The following is a 19888-nucleotide window of genomic DNA, read 5'->3' on the forward strand; positions in this document are numbered from 1 at the left end:
CCATTTCTCAGCCTTCTCCCCGTAACCTTTGATGCCATGTCCAATTAAGAACCTATCAATCTCTGCCTTAAATACACCCAATGACCTGGCCTCCACAGCTGCCTGTGGCAACAAATTCCACAAATTTACCACCCTCTGGCTAAAGAAATTTCCCTGCATCTCTGTTTTGAATGGATGCCCCTCTATCCTGAAACTGTGCCCTCTTGTCCTGGACTCTCCCACCATGGGAAACATCCTTTCCACATCTACTCTGTCTGAGCCTTTCAACATTCAACATTCAACATTTGCAATCTTCCAGTTTCCTGGAACCATTCGAGACTCTAGTGATTCTGGAAAGGTAATTCCTAATGTCTCCACAATCTCTTCTGAATTTGATGACCTTCTCCTAGAATCATTGAATATCTGGAATGATACACCATCAAAGAAAGCCATTCAGTCCAGTGTTCTGGTGCCATTTCTAAGGGCTGTGAATCTGGTCTCAGTTTATTTTCTATGGACTTGTATATGTCTTAGTGTCTTCTCTTCAATTTCTTATAGTGTTCTCTTATAATTTCTACAAACACACTTTCAGCCAGTGTACTCCAAACCACAGAAATGAGTTGATTTGTGTTGCCTTTGTTCATTCTGAAAATCACTTTCTGTTTGTGTTTAATGGTTATCAAATTTATCACCAAGGGAATTTTTTTTTCTCATTTATGTATCAAAACAGCTTATGATTTAGAATATTTTCATGCAGTCTCCAGTCTCCACTGGTGCTCTAGTCTCTTCATATCATTGACTTCTCTCATTTTTGACACTGTTCCAGCTGATTTCTTCTGCACCTTCAATGCTTTGATGTTCTTCATAAAATGTGTCTCACATTACTGAGTCCTACAGGAGCAGATCTTACAATAAGCTAAGATTACAGACCACTGTGTTGCTTAACCCGAGGCAAGTTTTCCAGCCTGAGAATAGGAAGGTTGTGGAAATTTTTCTTGACCCTTTGTGGAGTTCACTAATACAGCAAAGGGACAACTACAATCGGCAAGGCCACAGATAATGCCGCTGGCTTAGAAATTTATCAAAGCAGGAAACCTAGGTTATTTTGAATGTAACACAGAGGCAAGTCCTGATACCGGCATGCCTGGATGATGAAAATCCAGAAAAATATTCACGCAGAGGCTTGGCAATATTTAGAAATATTTTTCTGCTATTCTGAATTCTGTTCCAGCTTTAAGATACCATAAGCCTCATTAACAGACTTCTCATCCTGTCCTGCCACGGTTAAAAGCTGTTAGACATACAGAGGAAATTTTTGTTTCTTTATCCCCATAGGAGCCAATCATCTGTTCTCTATCTGCATTTTATTCTGTATTGTGTGTTCTGTATTCTGTTTTTTAAGGCAGCTAGTCATGTGGGAGGGGCGTGGTAAATCAAAGGGAATAAGTTACATATTCATGTTTATTCTGGTTAGATTTTAGTGCTGGGACTGCTGGGTGTCATATCTTTTGTTGACCACTTAACTTCGCCAAATTACATTTGAAATTGCTTAACTTGGCTTAAGTCCACTGAAGCACATTTAAAAGCATTAGTTTTAATTTTGTAAATTTCATTGCTTCAAGATTGTGTGTTTAAAAACGCAAACACGAGGAAATCTGCAGGTGCTGAAAATTAAAGCAACACACACAAAAATTCTGGTGAACGCAGCAGGCCAGGCAGCATCTCTAGGAAGAGGTACAGTCGACGTTTCGGGCCGAGACCCTTCGTCAGGACTAATTGATGTTTTGTTAGTTGCCAATGAAGGATCAAATACATTTCTTTGACTTTTTTGAACATTATTTGATCGAGGCATGACTGCTCAGGCGCATGGATTTCAGCGAGTTAGACCGGTGGGAAGAGTATGAAAGGAGGTAATTTTTTCTTCAGCAGTTTGATCGAGGCACGACTGCGCAGGCGCGTTGACATCAACGAGTCAGACTGGCAGGAAGAATGTAAGAAGAAGACAGCTTTATGGAGCGGGTGTCAGAGTAGGAGGGCTTTGGCTCAATGGGGCTTCGGCGATAACGAGTCAAGGCGAAGTAAGTTACTACTAAAGAAAAAGAATAGGAAGTATGTCTGTGAGGCCGGTGTTCTGTACTGGGTGTCGGATGTGGGATGTCCGGGAGACTCCCAGCCTCCCGGATGACCACATTTGCGCCAGGTGCGTCGAGCTGCAGCTCCTTAGGGACCGTGTTAGGGAACTGGAGATGCAGCTTGATGACCTTCATCTGGTCAGGGAAAGTGAGGAGGTGATAGAGAGGAGCTATAGGCAAGTAGTCACACCGGGGCCTCGGGAGACAGATAAGTGGGTAACAGCCAGAAGAGGGAAGAGCAATAGTCAGATACTATACCTGTGGCTGTCCCCCTTAACAATAAGTACTCCTGTTTGAGTGCTGTTGGGAGTCACGACCTACCTGGGGGAAGCAACAGTGGCCATGCCTCTGGCATAGAGTCTGGTCCTATGGCTCAGAAGGGTAGGGAAAGGAAGAGGATGGCAGCAGTGATAGGGGACTCTATGGTTAGGGGGTCAGACAGGCGATTCTGTGGATGCAGTAAAGAAACACAGATGGTAGTTTGCCTCCCAGGTGCCATGGTCTGGGATGTTTCTGATCACGTCCATAATATCCTGAAATGGGAAGGTGAACAGCCAGAGACTGTGGTCCATATTGGTACCAACAACATAGGCAGGAGGTCCTGAAAACAGACTACAGAGAGTTAGGAAGGAAGTTGAGGAGCAGGACCTCAAAGGTAGTAATCTCAGGATTATTGCCTGTGCCACGCGATGGTGAGCATAGGAATAGATTGAGGTGGAGGATAAATAAATGGCTGAGGGATTGGAGCGGGGGCAGGGATTCAGATTTCTGGATCATTGGGACCTCTTTTGGGGCAGGCGTAACTTGTACAAATAGGATGGGTTGCACTTGAATCCGAGGGGGCCAATATCCTGGCGGGAAGTTTAAACTAGAATTGCTGGGGAGTGGGAACCAAACTGAAGAGACTGGGGAAGAGGCGGTTGGCTCACAAATAGAGGAAGCTTGGAGACAGCGTGAGAGGGAGGATAGGCAGGTGATAGAGAAGGGACACGCTCAGACTGATGGTTTGAGATATGTCTATTTTAATGCAAGGAGTATTATGAACAAAGCGTATGAGCTTAGAGCGTGGATCAGTACTTGGAGCTATGATGTTGTGGCCATTACAGAGACTTGGATGTCTCAGGGGTCACGAATGGCTACAGAGAGTGCCAGGCTATAGATGTTTCAGAAAGGACAAGGAGGGAGGCACAAGAGGTGGGGGCGTGGCACTGCTGATCAGAGATAGTGTCACGGCCGCAGAATAGGAGGGATTGTCTACTGAGTCTCTGTGGGTGGAAGTTAGGAACAGAACTCTACTGGGTGCTTTTTGCAGAGCACCCGATAGTAACAGGGACACAGAGGAGCAGATAGGGAGACAGATTCTGGAAAGGTGAAATAATAACAGGGTTGTCATGGTGGGAGATTTTAATTTCCCAAATATTGATTGGCATCTCCCTAGAGCAAGTACCCCAGAGTTTATTGAGAAAGTAAGGAGGCATAGGATCCAAGGGGACCTTGATTTGTGGATTCAGAATTGGCTTGCCCACAGAAGACAAGGAGTGGTTGTAGACGGGTCATAGTCTTCATGGAAGTTGGTGATCAGTTGTGTGCTTCAGGGATCTGTTCTGGGACACCCCTCTCTTTGTGATTTTTTTTAAATGACCTGGATGAGAAAGTGGAGGGATGGGTTAGTAAATTTGCTGATGACACAAAGGTTGGAGGTGTTGTGGATAGTGTGGAGGGCTGTCAGAGGTTACAGTGGGACATTGATAGGATGCAAAACCTGGCTGAGAAGTGGCAGGTGGAGCTCAACCCAGATAAGTGTGAGTGTTCATTTTGGAAGGTCAAATATGATGGCAGAATATAATATTAATTTTAAGACTCTTGGCAGTGTAGAGGATCAGAGCATTCTTGGGGTTCGAGTCTATAGGACACTCAAAGCTGCTGCGCAGGTTGACTGTTTGGTTAAGAAGGCATACGGTGCATTGGCCTTCATCAACTGTGGGATTGTGTTCAAGAGCCGAGAGGTAATGTTACAGGTATATATGACCTTGGTCAGACCCACTTGGAGTACTGTGTTCATTTCTGGTCACCTCACTACAGGAAGATATGGAAACTATAGAAAGGGTGCAGAGGAAATTTACAAGGATGTTGCCTGGATTGGGGAGCATGCTTTACGAGAATAGGTTCAGTGAACTTTGCCTTTTCTCCTTGGAGCGACGGAGGATGAGAGGTCACCTGATAGAGGTGCATAAGATGATGAGAGGCATTGATCGTGTGGATAGTAAGAGGCTTTTTCCCAGGGCTAAAATGGGTAGCACAAGAGGGCACAGTTTTAAGTTGCTTGGTAGTAGGTACAAGGGGGATGTCAGGGGTAAGTTTTTTTATGCAGAGAGTGGTGAGTGCGTGGAATGGGCTGCCGGCGATGGTAGTGGAGGCAGATTCAATAGGGTCTTTTAAGAGACTCCTGGATCGGTACATGGAGCTTAGAAAAATAGAGGGCTATGGGTAACCCTAGGTAATTTCTAAAGTACGTACATGTTCGGTACAGCATTGTGGGCTGAAGGGCCTGTGTATTGTGCTGTAGGTTTTCTATGTTTCTATTATTGTTGGATCGATCAGATGGTGCATCCTGCAAGATAACTCCCTGTGTGGTTGGCAGCTGCGGCATTGTATGTTCGAGTTACCGCTACAATCCGCTTTAAAGCTGCATCACACAGACGAATTACAGCTTCTCCATCTCTCTCCCAACAGGTATTACACCAGAAAATGCAATGTGATACCTTGTGAAGTGTTCCGTTTGAGATCTTGGTACAGGAACACTTCTCACAAATGTCAAAAGGGATTATTTGAAAGCAGAAACAGAGTTGAAATTGCATTCATAAATGTGCAAAAGGTGCTCTTCAGTTATTAATATTTTAAATCAAAATACTGAGATATACAAAGAAAGGCCTCATCCTTTGAATAAGTGAAAGGGTATTTCAATTGAAAACTAAAATGAGGTTCATTCACAAAAATAAACAGAAATTTTGCAGATTTAATGTTAGAAAGTTATGGAAAAATGAGATGACAGTACATTTCTTTTCTCTATGCCAAAGTTCTGCTCAGAGATGAAGAAAAACAATCAAAATCGTTATGGGCATACTTCCAATGGGGTGACAACTTATAGGTTCCCATACAGCTCGCCATTCCATTGAATCTCCATCTCCCGTGCATGCAGAACTTAGACCAGTAAACAGAGTATTTTATTATTATTATCTTCATGTCATAGTGCTGTTAGAAATCTGATCATTCTACTAATTTTATTTTCAGAAATCAAACTTCGATTGTAGGATCTATTAAAATTAATTTTCCTGGGATATTTAGTTATATACCATTTTATATTCACTTTTTGAATTAATATAGGCCTGCAAACAGGTCAGTCAACAAAATACCGGGTTCAGGAAATATTACCTGCAGTGCCAATTTTGTGCCTATGCAGAACACCACGCAAATATCCTCTGAACATTTGCCACATTTCTGCCATATATTTCCCTGAGAACATCTGTTCCTAATTTATACTGGCAGGATATTGGTCCCCTTCAGATTCAAGTGCAACCCGTCTTCTTTGTACAGGTCATGCCTGTCCCAAAAGAGGTCCCAATGAACCAGAAATCTGAATCCTGACCCTGCTCCAATCTCTCGGCCACGCAGTTATCCTGCACCTCTCTATCCCTATACTCACTGTCACATGGCACAGGCAGTAATCCCGAGATTACTACCTTTGAGGTCCGGCTTCTTGACTTCCTTCCTAACTCCCTGTAGTCTGTTTTCAGGACCTCCTTCCTTCTCCTACCTGTGTTGTTGGTTCTAATATGTACCACAACCTCTGGCTGTTCACCTTTCCACTTCAGGATATCGTGGACACGATCAGAAACATCCCGGACCCTGGCACCTGGGAGGCAAACTACCATCTGTGTTTCTTTCCTGTGTCCACAGAATCGCCTGTCTGACCCCGTAACTATAGAGTCCCTTATTACTGCTGCTGTTCTCTTCCTTTCCCTACCCTTCTGAGCCACAGGGCCAGACCCTGTGCCAGAGGCGCGACCACTGTTGCTTCCCCCAGGTAGATTGTCCCCCCCCAAGCAGTACTCAAATGAGAGTGCGTATTGTTAAGGGGGACAACCACAGGGGTGTCTCTAGCATCTGACTCTTGCCCTTCCCTCTGCTGACTGTTACCCACTTATCTGTCTCCCTAGGCCCCGGTGTGACTACTTGCCTATAGCTCCTCTCTATCACCTCCTCACTCTCCCTGACCAGACAAAGGTCATCGAGCTGCATCTCCAATTCTCTGACGTGGTCCCTAAGGAGCTGCAGCTCCATGCACCGGGCATGGAACATTTCTGTCGGTGTTCTTGACCAGTCCAGAAGGTCCAGAACTGTGAGTTTGCTCTCAGCTTGGCAGAGCAACAAGCTTTCTCTTTCACTGATGGATGCCAAGCTGCCTTTACAGAGGATCCTTGTAGGGGAGCAGCTGGGGAAATGGGAAAGGCAGGTTCAAGTCACTGCAGGGTCAATTCATTTTGAATATTACAAAAATCAAAATATAAACAGGGCTAGGTAGCACCTGTGGAAAGAGAAACAGAGTTTAGGAGAGGAATTTTAGATCAATATCCGCATTGGGCACATCTGAGATGTTGATAAGATATAAATTCCTGTATGTTATGTTTATGTATAATATTTCCAAGCTTTTTGATGAGCTGATACAGCAGTGTGGACTCATGCAGGAGCAGAGATGCTTCTAGAAGATACAGGCAATGACATGGAAATGGAACACTAAAGATAAAATGTGCGGCTACCCTTTTGATAGGCTAAATAAAAACTACAGAGTCGACATCAGGTTCCTTAAAGTGTCGAGCAATTAATCACCTGAATCTGTGGAATTTGTTGCCATGGGTTGCTGTGGAGGCCAAGTCAGTGGGTATATTAGTCTGGCTGGTGGCGCAGTGGCAACAGTGCCGGTCTTTGGAGCGAAGGTTCCCGAGCTCAAATCCAAGTCGGGCCACCCTCCAAGCACACTTTCCATCCATGCCGGGTTGAGTGCCAAGCTAGCGACTCGGCCTTGTAAAAAACAAGGGTCAAGTCAGGAATGTTCATATCGTGACGCGGTTAATCCGAAAGGAGACCAATCCTGACACCACGCGCCAGATAAGAATGGCTGACTGTCTGGTGCAACACGCTGGGAAGGAAGTGGGTATACTCAAGGCAGAAGTTGAGAGATTCTTGTTCAATCAGGGCATGAAGGGATACAGGGAGAAGGCAGGAGATTGGGAATGAGGGGGAAAATGGACCAGCCATGATGAAATTGCAGAACAGACTCGATGGGCTAAATGGCCTAATTCTGTTCCAATATCTTACGTTCTTATGTTCCACCTGCATTCTGTCACATGGCTCATGTTGTGTATACATGTTGTGTATTTGAATTTCTTAATTTCTTAATATGTTAATGATGCACTATCAATTACTCCAAAAGACTGGAAGTAGAGTAAGTACTGAAAGGCTTTTATTAGCAGTAAAATGTGACCTCGACCATGCTGAGTATCTGCCCCTGGACTGAGAGGAGAAGCAATGGCACAATCGCCTTTATTCAGGGGTCTGTGGGAGGAGCCACAGGAGCAGTCAGCAGAGGGACGTGTCCAGACAGGTAACCCAGTTACAACATATATATATGGTCTACCACAGTTAACAAGTTCATTTAAAAACTTAGCATATTCAACCTTTTAAAGGACACATTTTACAGATGCATATTTTCAGGGGACTCAATGGTCATTTTTGTTAATTTATCCACAACTTTCATCAGTATTCCTCAACATGATTATAATGATGCCACTCATCATTACTGGAAATGCAGCTAAGCAGTGAAATTAAAGCAAAGGTTACTCAGTTACCTGGAAAAAAGATATTTTTTTCATTGTCAGTGGTTACAGATTATATTGAATCGTTGTTGCTCCAGTTGTTAATGATAAATTTAAAAATGTGCTTCCTTTCTCTAGAACCAGAAGTGGCTTCCAAATTAAAAGCAGCTTCTACACCTCCGACAATAAAACCAGGTAAGTAAGTGTATCTACGCGGCGAACATTGATAATTATTTCTGAAAAGACCCGAGAAAGCCGAGATTTAAATTATGAAGACATAATGGTAACTAAGGGTGCTGACATGAAGGATGTTGTCACATGGAAACTTGCAATTAGGGAATGAAGCCGATTCCTGCACAGAGAGCTGAAACGTGTTCTTCTTTGTGAATACGTTTCAGCTTATAATACCATGCATGCCATCGATTGAACTCTGGAATCTGGGAAAACCAGCAATCCTGAAAAATTCCACTGCTGGCTTACTGAGAATCCAAAGATGGTGAATTTCATCTTCAAAATGGAATAGTTACTTGACATATAAGTGCCTACACTGCAGCCTGGCTGATAATACAGGTTTCACATGTCCTGGAAATAGCCTTGTGTCACATTACTAGAGCCATAAAAGCTGTGATAGGCTCTGGTGACCGTAGCAGTAGGATCTCATCAAATAAGCAGCAAAAGTCACCTGCGTTAGAGTCCAGGCTAACAAAGGATATGTCATCTACTGCGATCAAAAATAGCTAATGACTCCCATGTTCCACTATGCCAGCACAGAGAGTCTTGGCCAGTAGTAAACAGGTAAAACTGGCAGCTATTTGGAGCAGTGAAGTATTTCCTCAGGGTGTGATGTACAAAGAGGTAGGAGACACCATCTGCTGGTGAAATCTACCACATACGTTGCTTTTTCAAAATGAACTCCTAGAGAATCTGCTATTTTTTTGTCAGATTTCTTGTCTTTCTTTAACAGCACAATAACATACGTTTAACATTTCTACTCCATTTTAAAAAAATTGTTTTCAGTCGAGAAAAGAAAGCATCAAACTGCAAAACAAGCAGCAAGTAAAAATTGCATATTCATGGCACATCATCTACATCATGGGCACTGGGAATTTTTGCTCCAGTTTAATGTTATGCCACTTATGGATTCTTTGTAAAATGTTGTTTTTGCATAATTATATATTTTATTACTTTCCCTGTGTTACCACAAGACTCCTGTCATCTAGCTATTTTTATTGAGACCCTTCAATGCAAGTTGCACTGATTGAGCCTCTCTCTAGTAGCCACAGTCACTCACTTTCCCCTTTTCCAACTTGTAAGCTCCACACTGCTGATAATATTCTGCGCTTGTGCAGTGGACCAATTTATTAACAGTGCCTGTATGCTTATCCTCACAATAAAGTAAATATTGCACACTTAAAATATTTTCAATATGATCTGAATATTTGCTGCTGTTAAAGATGTAACTTTAAATAAAAGTTCAAGGACAGTTTAAAATGCATCCAATTTAGTTAAAAATAAATTACAACTACTATCAAAGTTCTTTACTATCTATATTTACAAAATAGTACTAATGTTTTAAAGTTACTATAACTTAAGAGTATGGCTTAATTTCATTAAAAATACATGGAACAGCCTAAAGAGTAACACATTAGTAGATTTTATACCTGTATAATTTATGACAGTATCATTAGTGACAGAGGTTCATTTTTAATGATGAAGTTTAGTGGTAGGGTACTTGCTACTATGATATCTGTTGTACAAACAAAAATACGATTATGAAACTAAAGCAGGGCAATGTATAACCTTACAATGATCTGTGTAGGAAGTACAAAATTGATATCAGAATTTATATGGCTATTATCTAATATTTGGATGGTGGGGTAGAGATACGTCTCTACCAAAGGAGGTGTAAGGTGCTCCTTTCCTCCACTAGTCTGCAGGTCACCCTTGGGCAAGGTGTAGCATCTGCTTAGCCCCCTGATCAGAGTCACGTGAAGCCATGGATGCAGGTGGTGGCTGGTTGTATGAGTAGCTGGTACATATCACAAGTCCTGGTTATACGACCATTAACACCAGACAGACGCCATTGAAGAGTATTGATAATGGCTGGGATCACCTATCTTGTAAAGACACTGCCCAGAAATGGCAAACCACTTCAGCAGAAAAATTTGCCAAGAACAATCATGGTCATGGGGCCATGAACGCCCACATCATACGACATGGTACATAGTTATAGATAGATGCTTTATTGATCCTAAAGGAAATTATAGTGTCGCAGTAGCATTACAAGATGATAAGGATTATTCCCTCTGAAAAAGATGTCCTTTTTTTATTTTAGAGGTCTGCTGTTTTCTTATTAAATTTTTGGAAAAATAATGTATCTTACGTCATCCAATTTTGTCTTTCCACTTCAGAGTCAGTTAAAGAGAAGCCAGTTACTCCATCAAAGGAAACAGGTAACTATTAGATTCTTTAATTTGTGATACATGGGTACAAGAATTTATACTTCGGTTCAAACATTTTCTTATTTGAGTTTTGAGAAATTATTGACAAACTATGTCCTGTAATTTGGCAGCGATTGATGCCTGTCATTGATTGTGAAATGAACAGTGCAGACAGAACAAGGATATACAAGTTAAAGGAGAAGGAACAAAACAAATTAAACAAGTTAAAGGATAGTGAATAAAGAGAAAAAAACAGAAAATTAAAGTAACAATATGCAGTTTTTCATGCTTCACAATTAAAGCTCAATGGAACGAGATACTACTCTGTGCAAAGATTAACATTCAGTACCAGAGAATAACTAGCACTTACCACATTGGTAAAATTGCTTAGAGTAGAAATTACTTAGTTCTCTGGGGCAAATTTTCTTACTTTGTACAAATGCTGCTCTCTGTAGTTAAATGAGGAACCAGACAAAAGAAGCCATTATGGTAACACTACTGAAAGAGTAAAAGTAAGTAAAGGCGTCCGTTAGTCTTGCGAGACCATGGATCTGCGCCTGGAAAGTCCTCACTCTCCAGGGCGCAGGCCTGGGCAAGGTTGTATGGAAGACCTGCAGTTGCTCATGCTGCAAGTCTCCCCTCTCTACGACACCAATGTTGTCCAAGGGAAGGGCATTAGGACCCATACAGCTTGGCACCGGTGTCGTTGCAGAGCAATGTGTGATTAAGTGCCTTGCTCAAAGACACAACACGTTCCCTCGACTGGGGCTCGAACTCACGGCCTTCAGGTAGCTAGTCCAGTGCCTTAACCACTTGGCCACGTGCCCGCGTACTGAAAGAGTAACCCCTATTTAACTTTTTAAATCATGACTCTATACTCATCATAATTAACTATAGCAATGAAGGGAGAGAAGAATTACATTCAGATGCACATTTTTTGATCTATTATTAATTCAATTGACTGAAACAATTCATTGTTATGGTGCTGGAGGAGTATATTTATGGTACAGAGCCATAAAGTAAACTGCAGCTGAAGATCTCCAAGTATGCTTTAAGGCATATTGAGGTACAGATTCTATCATGTCAATTAAATCAAAACAATAATAAAATAGCACAAGTTATACAGAAATGTTAAATATCCACTATATTAAGTGCAAGGAATGTTTCTATAATGTTTATTTCTGTTTCAAGAATAGTTTTTGCCTGAGTCAATCTGACCCATAAAATGGAGCTTGACATGAGACTGAAATAATGATTGCCTAGAAACTGGATCATGTAGCATTATGTCCTGTGTACATAGAAATTCAATTTCAATGCAGAATCAACTAGAGAAAAATTGTGAACTTGCAGCAAATTCTATAGCACCCGCCTTTCATTTCTGTCGCCTTTGCGGCCCATGGATTGGTGGTCTGCGCTTGCTGCACTGAGAAGAATTCCTGAAATGCGTTTGTGTGCTCTGAAAGGATTTCATCACAGGGAATCTCAAGCCACAGAGTCTGGCCTAGGCAATGTACGTCAGACAGGTCTTGCTTAAATGCTTTATGTTAAAATCCGCTCTTCCTTTTCACCCCCAAACCAATTCAGACCATATAGGCTAAAGCTGTCCCAATCCTCCCCATGATCTCTTCACTATCACCTGCAGTCCAATCACAAGAAAGATTATGCAGCTGAGGAAGAAGGAGTCCATGTTTAACTAAGGAAGATAAAGAGACCATCAAATATTAGGTAAAAACTGATATTTCTCCAGGACCAGATGGTCTGAATCAATGAGTCTCCAGAGAAATGACTGCAGAAAAATTTGATACTTTGATAGTAATCTTCCAAAATTTCCTGGATTTTGGAGAAGTTCCAGAGAATTGTAAAACTCTAAATGTAATACCGCTATTGAAAAAAGGCGGAGGATACAGAGCAGCAGATGTAGATTAATTAACTGAACTTCTGTCATTGGAAAATGCTGGAAGCAGTTATTAAGACGGCAAGACACAACTGTTAGAAAATCATAAGGCAATCAAGTATTGCCAATCAAGGATGTCTGCATTGAAAGCAGTGTGGTAAACGTTCATGAGGTTGATTCCTGGCATAAAGAGATAGACATATGAAGATTGATTGAGCAGATTAGGTCTATTCTTATTAGAGGAGTTTAGAAAGATGAGAGGCAATCTTATTGAACCATTTATGTTTCCAATGGGATTTCATGGGCAGATGCTGAGAGCTTGTTTACTCTAATGGAGTAGCTGAATAAGTGGTCTTAATTTCAAAATAAGAGGTTGCCCATTATCACACAGTGATGAGCAAAAATTATTTCTCTGAAAGGATTGAAAATCTTTGGAGCTCTGTTCTCCAGAAATCTGTGCAAGTGCAGTCAAAGAATATATTAAAGGTGTCATCTAACCATCATTTAAACTATAAGAGAAGTTAAAGGGTGTGAACAGAACTGTTAAACAGTTTTAAGGCCAAGAATATTTCAGCTGCAATCTAAACGAATGGTGGCACAGTATTGAGAGAGCCTTCTCCTGCTCCTGTTTATGATATTCCTACTTCCAACCCATTTAATGATCTCTAGTCCCACCTGGTCAAGTCTTGTACCTTGACCCAGACAGGAAATGCCCCAAATGTACTTTATCCTGCCCAACTTCCATGCTGAACCCCAGCAAATGATCTTGAGCCCCACAACTTGCTGTGTCCAGTCCTCTGCAACGAGGAAAACATAAAACGTCGGATCACACTTATGAGTCTTTGTGGCTGCAGGGTCTTAAACAAGGTCCCTCCCAATGACCCCATTCAGGCAATAATTGTTATGTTGTGTAACTTCAAAACGTTAAACTAATTCGAAAGGAAGACACAGTTTGAAGTGAGGGTCTAATTTAGAGTTCACTGTAAGAGAGGTGCACACTTATCACGTGGGATTGTGATGACATCTGCAATTCAAATATTTATACATGTAATCCATAATGGATAATTTAAACAAGATGGCGTGTGGCCAAGTGGTTAAGGTATTCGTCTAGTGATTTGAAGGTTGCTAGTTCGAGCCTTGGTTGAGGCAGCGTGTGTGTCCTGGAGCAAGGCACTTAACCACACATTGCTCTGTGATGACACCAGTACCAAACTGTATGGGTCCTAATGCCCTTCCCTTGGACTACTTCAGTGGCGTGGAGAGGGGAGACTTGCAGCATGGGCAACTGCTGGTCTTCCATACAATCTTGTCCGGGCCTGCGCCCTGGAAACTTTCCAAGGCACAAATCCATGGTCTCATGAGACTCCATAATAATCAATCCATAAGCTGGTGAATATCAGCTGATTACACCCGACCGGCACTTTACTTGAGACATTCCAAACCAGGGTCGGTTTTCTTGGTTGCACAAGTGTAAAGGTGCATTTACAATATGGATTAAGTCACTTCATTACTAATCTGAAAAAAAAAACTAACTCACAAAAAAGTTCAGTATTGTTTTCTTGAAAACATTTTCAAAGGGCTGGATTGTACTCTATCCAATCTGTTGCCTATACTTCACCTTCATCTCCTCTCCTGTCCTTCCAATATAACTCATACTAAGATTCCCGCTTGTCTTCTGTGACCACTACTGAACATGATCGTCGATTGCATGAATGTAGTGTGGTGCTAGGTGAATCCAAACCTCTGAGTGAAACCTGGTGAGATCTTTCCAATGTTACCACCCTGGCGGTCTTTGGTTTGCGATTTTTTTCAAATGTCTTCAATTATAAATTGAAATTCATTTAAATATCTTTAAAACAAATTAACTTGTTTATTGGAAGAGGGTTAAATCATTGTCAATTAAAATATTAGTAAAGACAGCAATAAAGATACATAATTTTAAAAAGCACATAAGCTTACTGTTATGTTTTGTAATTCCAAAAACTAATCAAACAGAAGACATGGGGCGTGCAGGGATAAATGTGTGTACTTCATTTTTACTTTAGTGAGGCATGCACCAATGACATGATGACGTAATGACGTATGTCATTCACATACTTTTACTTACAACCCGTAATGAATTATGTAAGTAACAAAGAATGCTTAATCAAACAAAATATTTACAATATTACTCAAACATTACTGAAATATTCAATACACAATACTTACCCATTAAATGAAGGTCTATGTACCCAATTAAGAGGCTATACAACTAATTATAGATTGAGTCAATCAGAAGGGAAAGATACAAAGTAACCATGTTTCTAAAATGCCCATTAGAGAAACTTATGCTATAATTTGTATGTTCTAATTTGCAATTATGAATTTATCTTTCCATGGCCTGGTAGAAAAGTAAGCCTTTTGACAGAAAAGTAGCATTCTTAGTGTTAATAGGGGTAGAACTGTTTCTGCAGATTCTGCCATTCCACCATTCTGCAAGGAACAATGCCACTGCAATATACCAGATGATTCTATGACAAGCTGAAAAAAAAACCATAGTCATGGCATTATCACATATCTGAAAATTCTCTCAACCAGCTTATCTAATTTTCTCCTTCGAGAATGGAGACAACTTCGGGGCTTATACATTTGTCGCTCTTCCCACTTTTACAATTATGTAATGCATGGTTAATTCTCTCATAAAAAAAGTTTATTACAACATTTATTTGCCTAAGTTTGCTGTGACAAATAGCATGCCAGCACTCCATGCATTTTAACTTAAAATCAATCAGCAACCTTGCTTTAACAAATAATTGATCCTATTCATTATTTACACTTAATTAATTATCTGAGACCAAATCACTTGAAATTGGTAAGGGTAGTGGGATGTTCTACAAATCAGTAATCAACTAGGTAATAATGTGCTCAATTTTCTTATCAAGAGAGAATAAAAGGGAGTGAGATAAAGAGAGAGAAAGGAATAAAGAGAGATACTCTGCCACTTCCAACCCCGTTGATAACAATATTATTTTGGGCAATTTTCATTGCCCTATTCGTGTTAACTAGGAAGCATTTGAATTCACTGTGCCTATGTTACATTATAGTTGTAAGTAAGCTCCATTAAGTAGCCTTGCAGTTCTTATTCCAGCAATTTTTTTTTTCATTTCATAGTTCCATGGAATCTGTTAGAACCCAACTTGCAAAGTGTTTCATATGGTAGCAAAGGCTAGATCTATACTCGGTTACCACTCAACTCCAGCATTACCTGTCATAGTGTATTTTATAAATGATGAAATAACAAAATACAGCCTCTATCAAGGTTAATGATAATTAAAGGTTATGAGAAAAAAGCAGGTAGGTGGTTTTCAGCCATGATCTTACTAAATGGCAGAACACACTCTATGGCCCAGATAGCCTACTCCTGCTCCAATTTCTTATGTTTAGCTATTCTTAATGCGCTGTGCAAACTTTACTAATGAGAAATTCTTCCACAACAGTCATTACTAAACATAATTAGCATCTATTATAAGACCATAAGACATAGGAGTGGAAATAGGCCATCTGCCCCATCAGGTCTGCTGTGCCATTTCATCATAGTTGATCCATTTCCTTCTCAGCCCAATTTCTTGTCTTCTCCCCATATCCCTGCAAATGTCCCAACCAATCAAGAATCTACCAAGCTCTGCCTTAAATATATCCAATGACTTGGCCTGCACAGCCACCTGTGGTAACAAATTCCACAGATTCACCACTCATTGGCTAAAGAAATTCCTCCTCATCTCTGTTCTAACTGAACGTCCCTCTATTCTGAGGCTGTATCCTCTGATCTTAGACTATCCCACCATAGGAAACATCCTCTCCAAATCTATTCTATTGAGGCCTTTCAACATTCAGTAGGTTTCAATGAAATGCTTCCCCACCCACACCCCCACCATTCTTCTGAATTCCAAGAGTACAGACTCAGAGCTCCCTGGTTTAATTCTGTACCAGACACCCACAAATTGTTCTTGTTTTATTGGGTAGGGAGTCTGAGACGTGACTAGCTCACACAGCATCAGCTGTCTTGTATCCAGTAGTTGGTCAGTGGAACTGATATGAAAACGAGCATAAACTCCTAAATTTGAGTTCCCAGCTCACTCAGAAGAATCTCACTCAAACAAATGATTCTGATAAATTGGATGCCTTGTTGAATCCCCACTGATATTGGAAATGTAATAATCATTTTGTATGCTTTCACTTGATCTAATTAGCATTCCTGTAAAATGTAAATTACAGAGTTAATCTCTGGATAGATAAATTTAATTTACAATCAATATAAATTAATGCTAAATCCTTCCCATATCATTTGATCATCTAGAAATACATGCATACTTGCACCCAGAAAGCACTAGAAAACAACAAGAAGGGAAATTAATGGCATTTGAACACAATATTAATATGTAAATTGATCTGCAAGTTGCAACAAGGGAGACCTAACCTATGAATTGTAGATTACCACTGGCTGCTGATTGATTTGTACTGCCTCACTATTGATACCACCAAAAAAAATTTTACATTTACCCTCCTCTAGTCTTGCATTTTGCTGTTTTTTCTCATTAATTTCCCATTGAACTCACCCCAGAAAAGCTATGTGAGTAGCTTTTCAAAAATTGTTAATGACTTCAAGTGAATAATTTTCCCTCAGAAAGTGATTAGATTTGTGCTTTCAGGATAAGTATTTTTTAAAATATAATATTTAGGACATACTGTTTTATTTTCATAATTTTGCTGCCTTTCTCTTGTTTCTTCTGCCTTCATCCAATTCTTATTTCTCCTTCTTTTGTATTCCCTCCCAAGCCCTCTCACATATATTTCTCATTTCTTAAATCTCACTGGTTAATGAGATAGATGGCCAGTAGTAAGTGGTTAAGGAGATCGATAGCTAGTAATAAAATCTTACCTGTTATCCTGGTTGAAACTGACACCGAAACTAGGATCATCTACGCAATCAATGTAATTGGTCAAGAGGACTTTCAAAGAAAAAAAAGCATGATTATTTACACACAGTGATAATGGCAACTGCATTATGTCAGATGAACACTAATCTGGGTAGGTGACAGGCCTTAAAAGGCACATTCTTCAGGGCAGCTAGGCAGCAGCAATATACACCTCTACAAATGCCCTAGAGGAGGAAAAGCTGATAATGAACAGTTTCTAGAATCTGAGTCAGTGTGGTGGGTTCCAATAAGGGGAAATCTAGTTAAAATGGAAGGAATAAAATGTGTAGTTATCATGAAGGGACAGTGTATACAAACATAAGAGTTTACATTTCATTAAGGTAAGAGCATGGATCTACTCCTACTGTTATTTGTTACATTTTTATGATAATGATCTGGACATATTCGTAAGTGAGATAAGTACCAGGAAGATGGTTCTGTATACCATGTGTCCAGGAACCCTCAACCCATTACTGTATGACCCCAGCAAGAAATGGCTCCTCCAAGATTTTCTCGTCAAGTCAAGTCAATACAGGTTTATTGTCATTTAACGACATATATGTATGCCACCAAACGAGACAATGTTTCTCTGGACAAGGGTGTAAAGCACAATAGTACACTTAACACACATATAACACACAATAACTTCAGAAAGTACAAATTAAATCTACAAATGAATTACAAATAGTTAAACAAAGTAAAGTGAATAAATTAAATATTGTAGAATATTGTACGATACTTTGTACTGTACCGTACAATATTAGCCATTTGATTGTATAGAAAAACAGTTGTAGCCAGCCTTTCAATAGTGGGATGATATTCAGTGCAGAAGGTTCTACAAAGGAGGATATGAACTATTATGAGATGTTACCAGTGTTCTCTCTCAACAATATTTTGTGTAAAGTAAATGGAGGGGTACATTGTCTGATTTGTCGATGATAATTTTGCATACTTTTTATTTTAAAGAATTACTTGATCAGAGAGTTTTCTCCTGCCAGTGCACTCAGAGCCTCCTTTCTCTGCTCTGCTGGCTGATGAGGCTGCTGGTGTTCTGCTGGGACACTTTTCTCCTTTTCTCCTTCTCTTGTTCCCGCTGTTCTTCAGCCTGCCCTTCATCTACCTCACAAAGCACATCGATAGATTGCTCCCCCTTTGCACTACTGTCTCCTGGTGTGAGCTACAAGGTATCCCTGCACTGATACACCAGAATCACATTTTCAGAAGTCCGGGGGCATTTTCCGTAACGGCTCTGATTCCTTCATAATGAATTCTGTGTGACATGGAAGAGCCATTCAACCCATAAAGTTGATGCTAGCTCTTAAAGCAATCCCTTTCCCTTACATATTTCCTTGCAAGCTGTTCCTACTCACATGTCCACTCTCATACTCCACTGTTGATCTTCACATCAGCCACATAATCTCATGGTAATTTACCATACTTCTGGATTTTGGGAGAAAACTGAAGCACCTGGGGGATCTCTGTGGGGTGACAGGAAAGACATACAATCTCATGCTCCTATGTCTTATGGTCTTATGATCTGCACCTCAAAATCCCTACCCTACGACTCTGTGCAGTTCAGGCAAACTTCTCTCTTGGGTTCCCCGACCTTTCCAGCTTGCCTCTAGTCATTTCACGGGATCAAATATTCTGTCCTTCCTCCTCTCCTCCCCTTCGCCACCAAATAAGAATTGTGTCAACTGAAATGCCATGGACTGTTAACCCATTTCCTCCGCTTTGCCTACATGAAGGGAAAACACACGGATACACCAGGCAATGAATCCAACCCTAAATTTTAATTTTAAATGCTTATTTTTCACTTGAGGATAAATACAACAATTGCGACGGTTTTTACCATAATACTAATGGTTGGCTCAATATCCAGGCGCATGAGCAACCAAACAGGAAAGAGAATTAAACATGCTGTTGGATTTGTTGTCAGTCTGTGTAATTTGTAACTCTGTGACATTTTTTTTCTCTGACCTGTAAATAGGTCTTCTGTATTGCATTTAATAAAAGCAGATTATTTATATTCTCTTATTTAGCAAAGAAGACATTATCTCCTCCTGCTATCAGAGAAACTAAAGGTTTGATAAATGCATACACATGCGCAGGCATACGAGTGATTAAGCTGCATGTCTGAAACAATGCTTCAATAAGTTCTGCATTGAGATTGATGGCAGTCTAATGGCAACATCAGGTATTTCATTAGAAATTTACTAAAGGCCTCATGTGATGGCAATATGAATGCTTTGCAGATTCTAATGTGCAATAAATCTATTGTGCAGAAGCCTGTTTCTTTATCTAAGGCATGCACTTCAAGCATTTCTTTAACTTCATAATGTTAACCTAATTATTCCCAATAGGAATTCTGCATAATTATCTGTGCAATATTTTAATGGCAATGCCATGTGGAGGATACTCTCGCCGAGATAAAAAATATAACGTTATGCTAATTAACAGATCATTAGAGAGGATGCAAATATTTTCATAAGTTTAGAACTAAGAACTTCTTAAATTTACCTTTAGTTAATTAACAACATACTGTATATTTCAGGCTGAAGGATGAAATGATAACATCATCTTGGCATTTGCATCGTGTTTTGTTGTTGCTCTT

The 19888-nt window shown here is 40.3% G+C and overlaps 1 protein-coding gene across 1 annotated transcript in view; it reads left to right on the forward strand.

The window, feature by feature from the left end:
• The window catches only part of trdn (triadin), a 559007-nt gene that overhangs the window by 281042 nt on the left and 258077 nt on the right, over positions 1-19888 (forward strand). Inside the window, exons 19-21 of the mRNA XM_072251580.1 lie at positions 8123-8179; positions 10396-10437; positions 19317-19358. Of these exons, the coding sequence (XP_072107681.1) occupies positions 8123-8179; positions 10396-10437; positions 19317-19358 (141 nt within the window). The remainder of the gene's footprint in view (positions 1-8122; positions 8180-10395; positions 10438-19316; positions 19359-19888) is intronic.

The sequence above is a fragment of the Mobula birostris genome, chromosome 2 (assembly GCF_030028105.1).
Source record: "Mobula birostris isolate sMobBir1 chromosome 2, sMobBir1.hap1, whole genome shotgun sequence".
In the NCBI taxonomy this organism is placed as follows: domain Eukaryota; kingdom Metazoa; phylum Chordata; class Chondrichthyes; order Myliobatiformes; family Myliobatidae; genus Mobula; species Mobula birostris.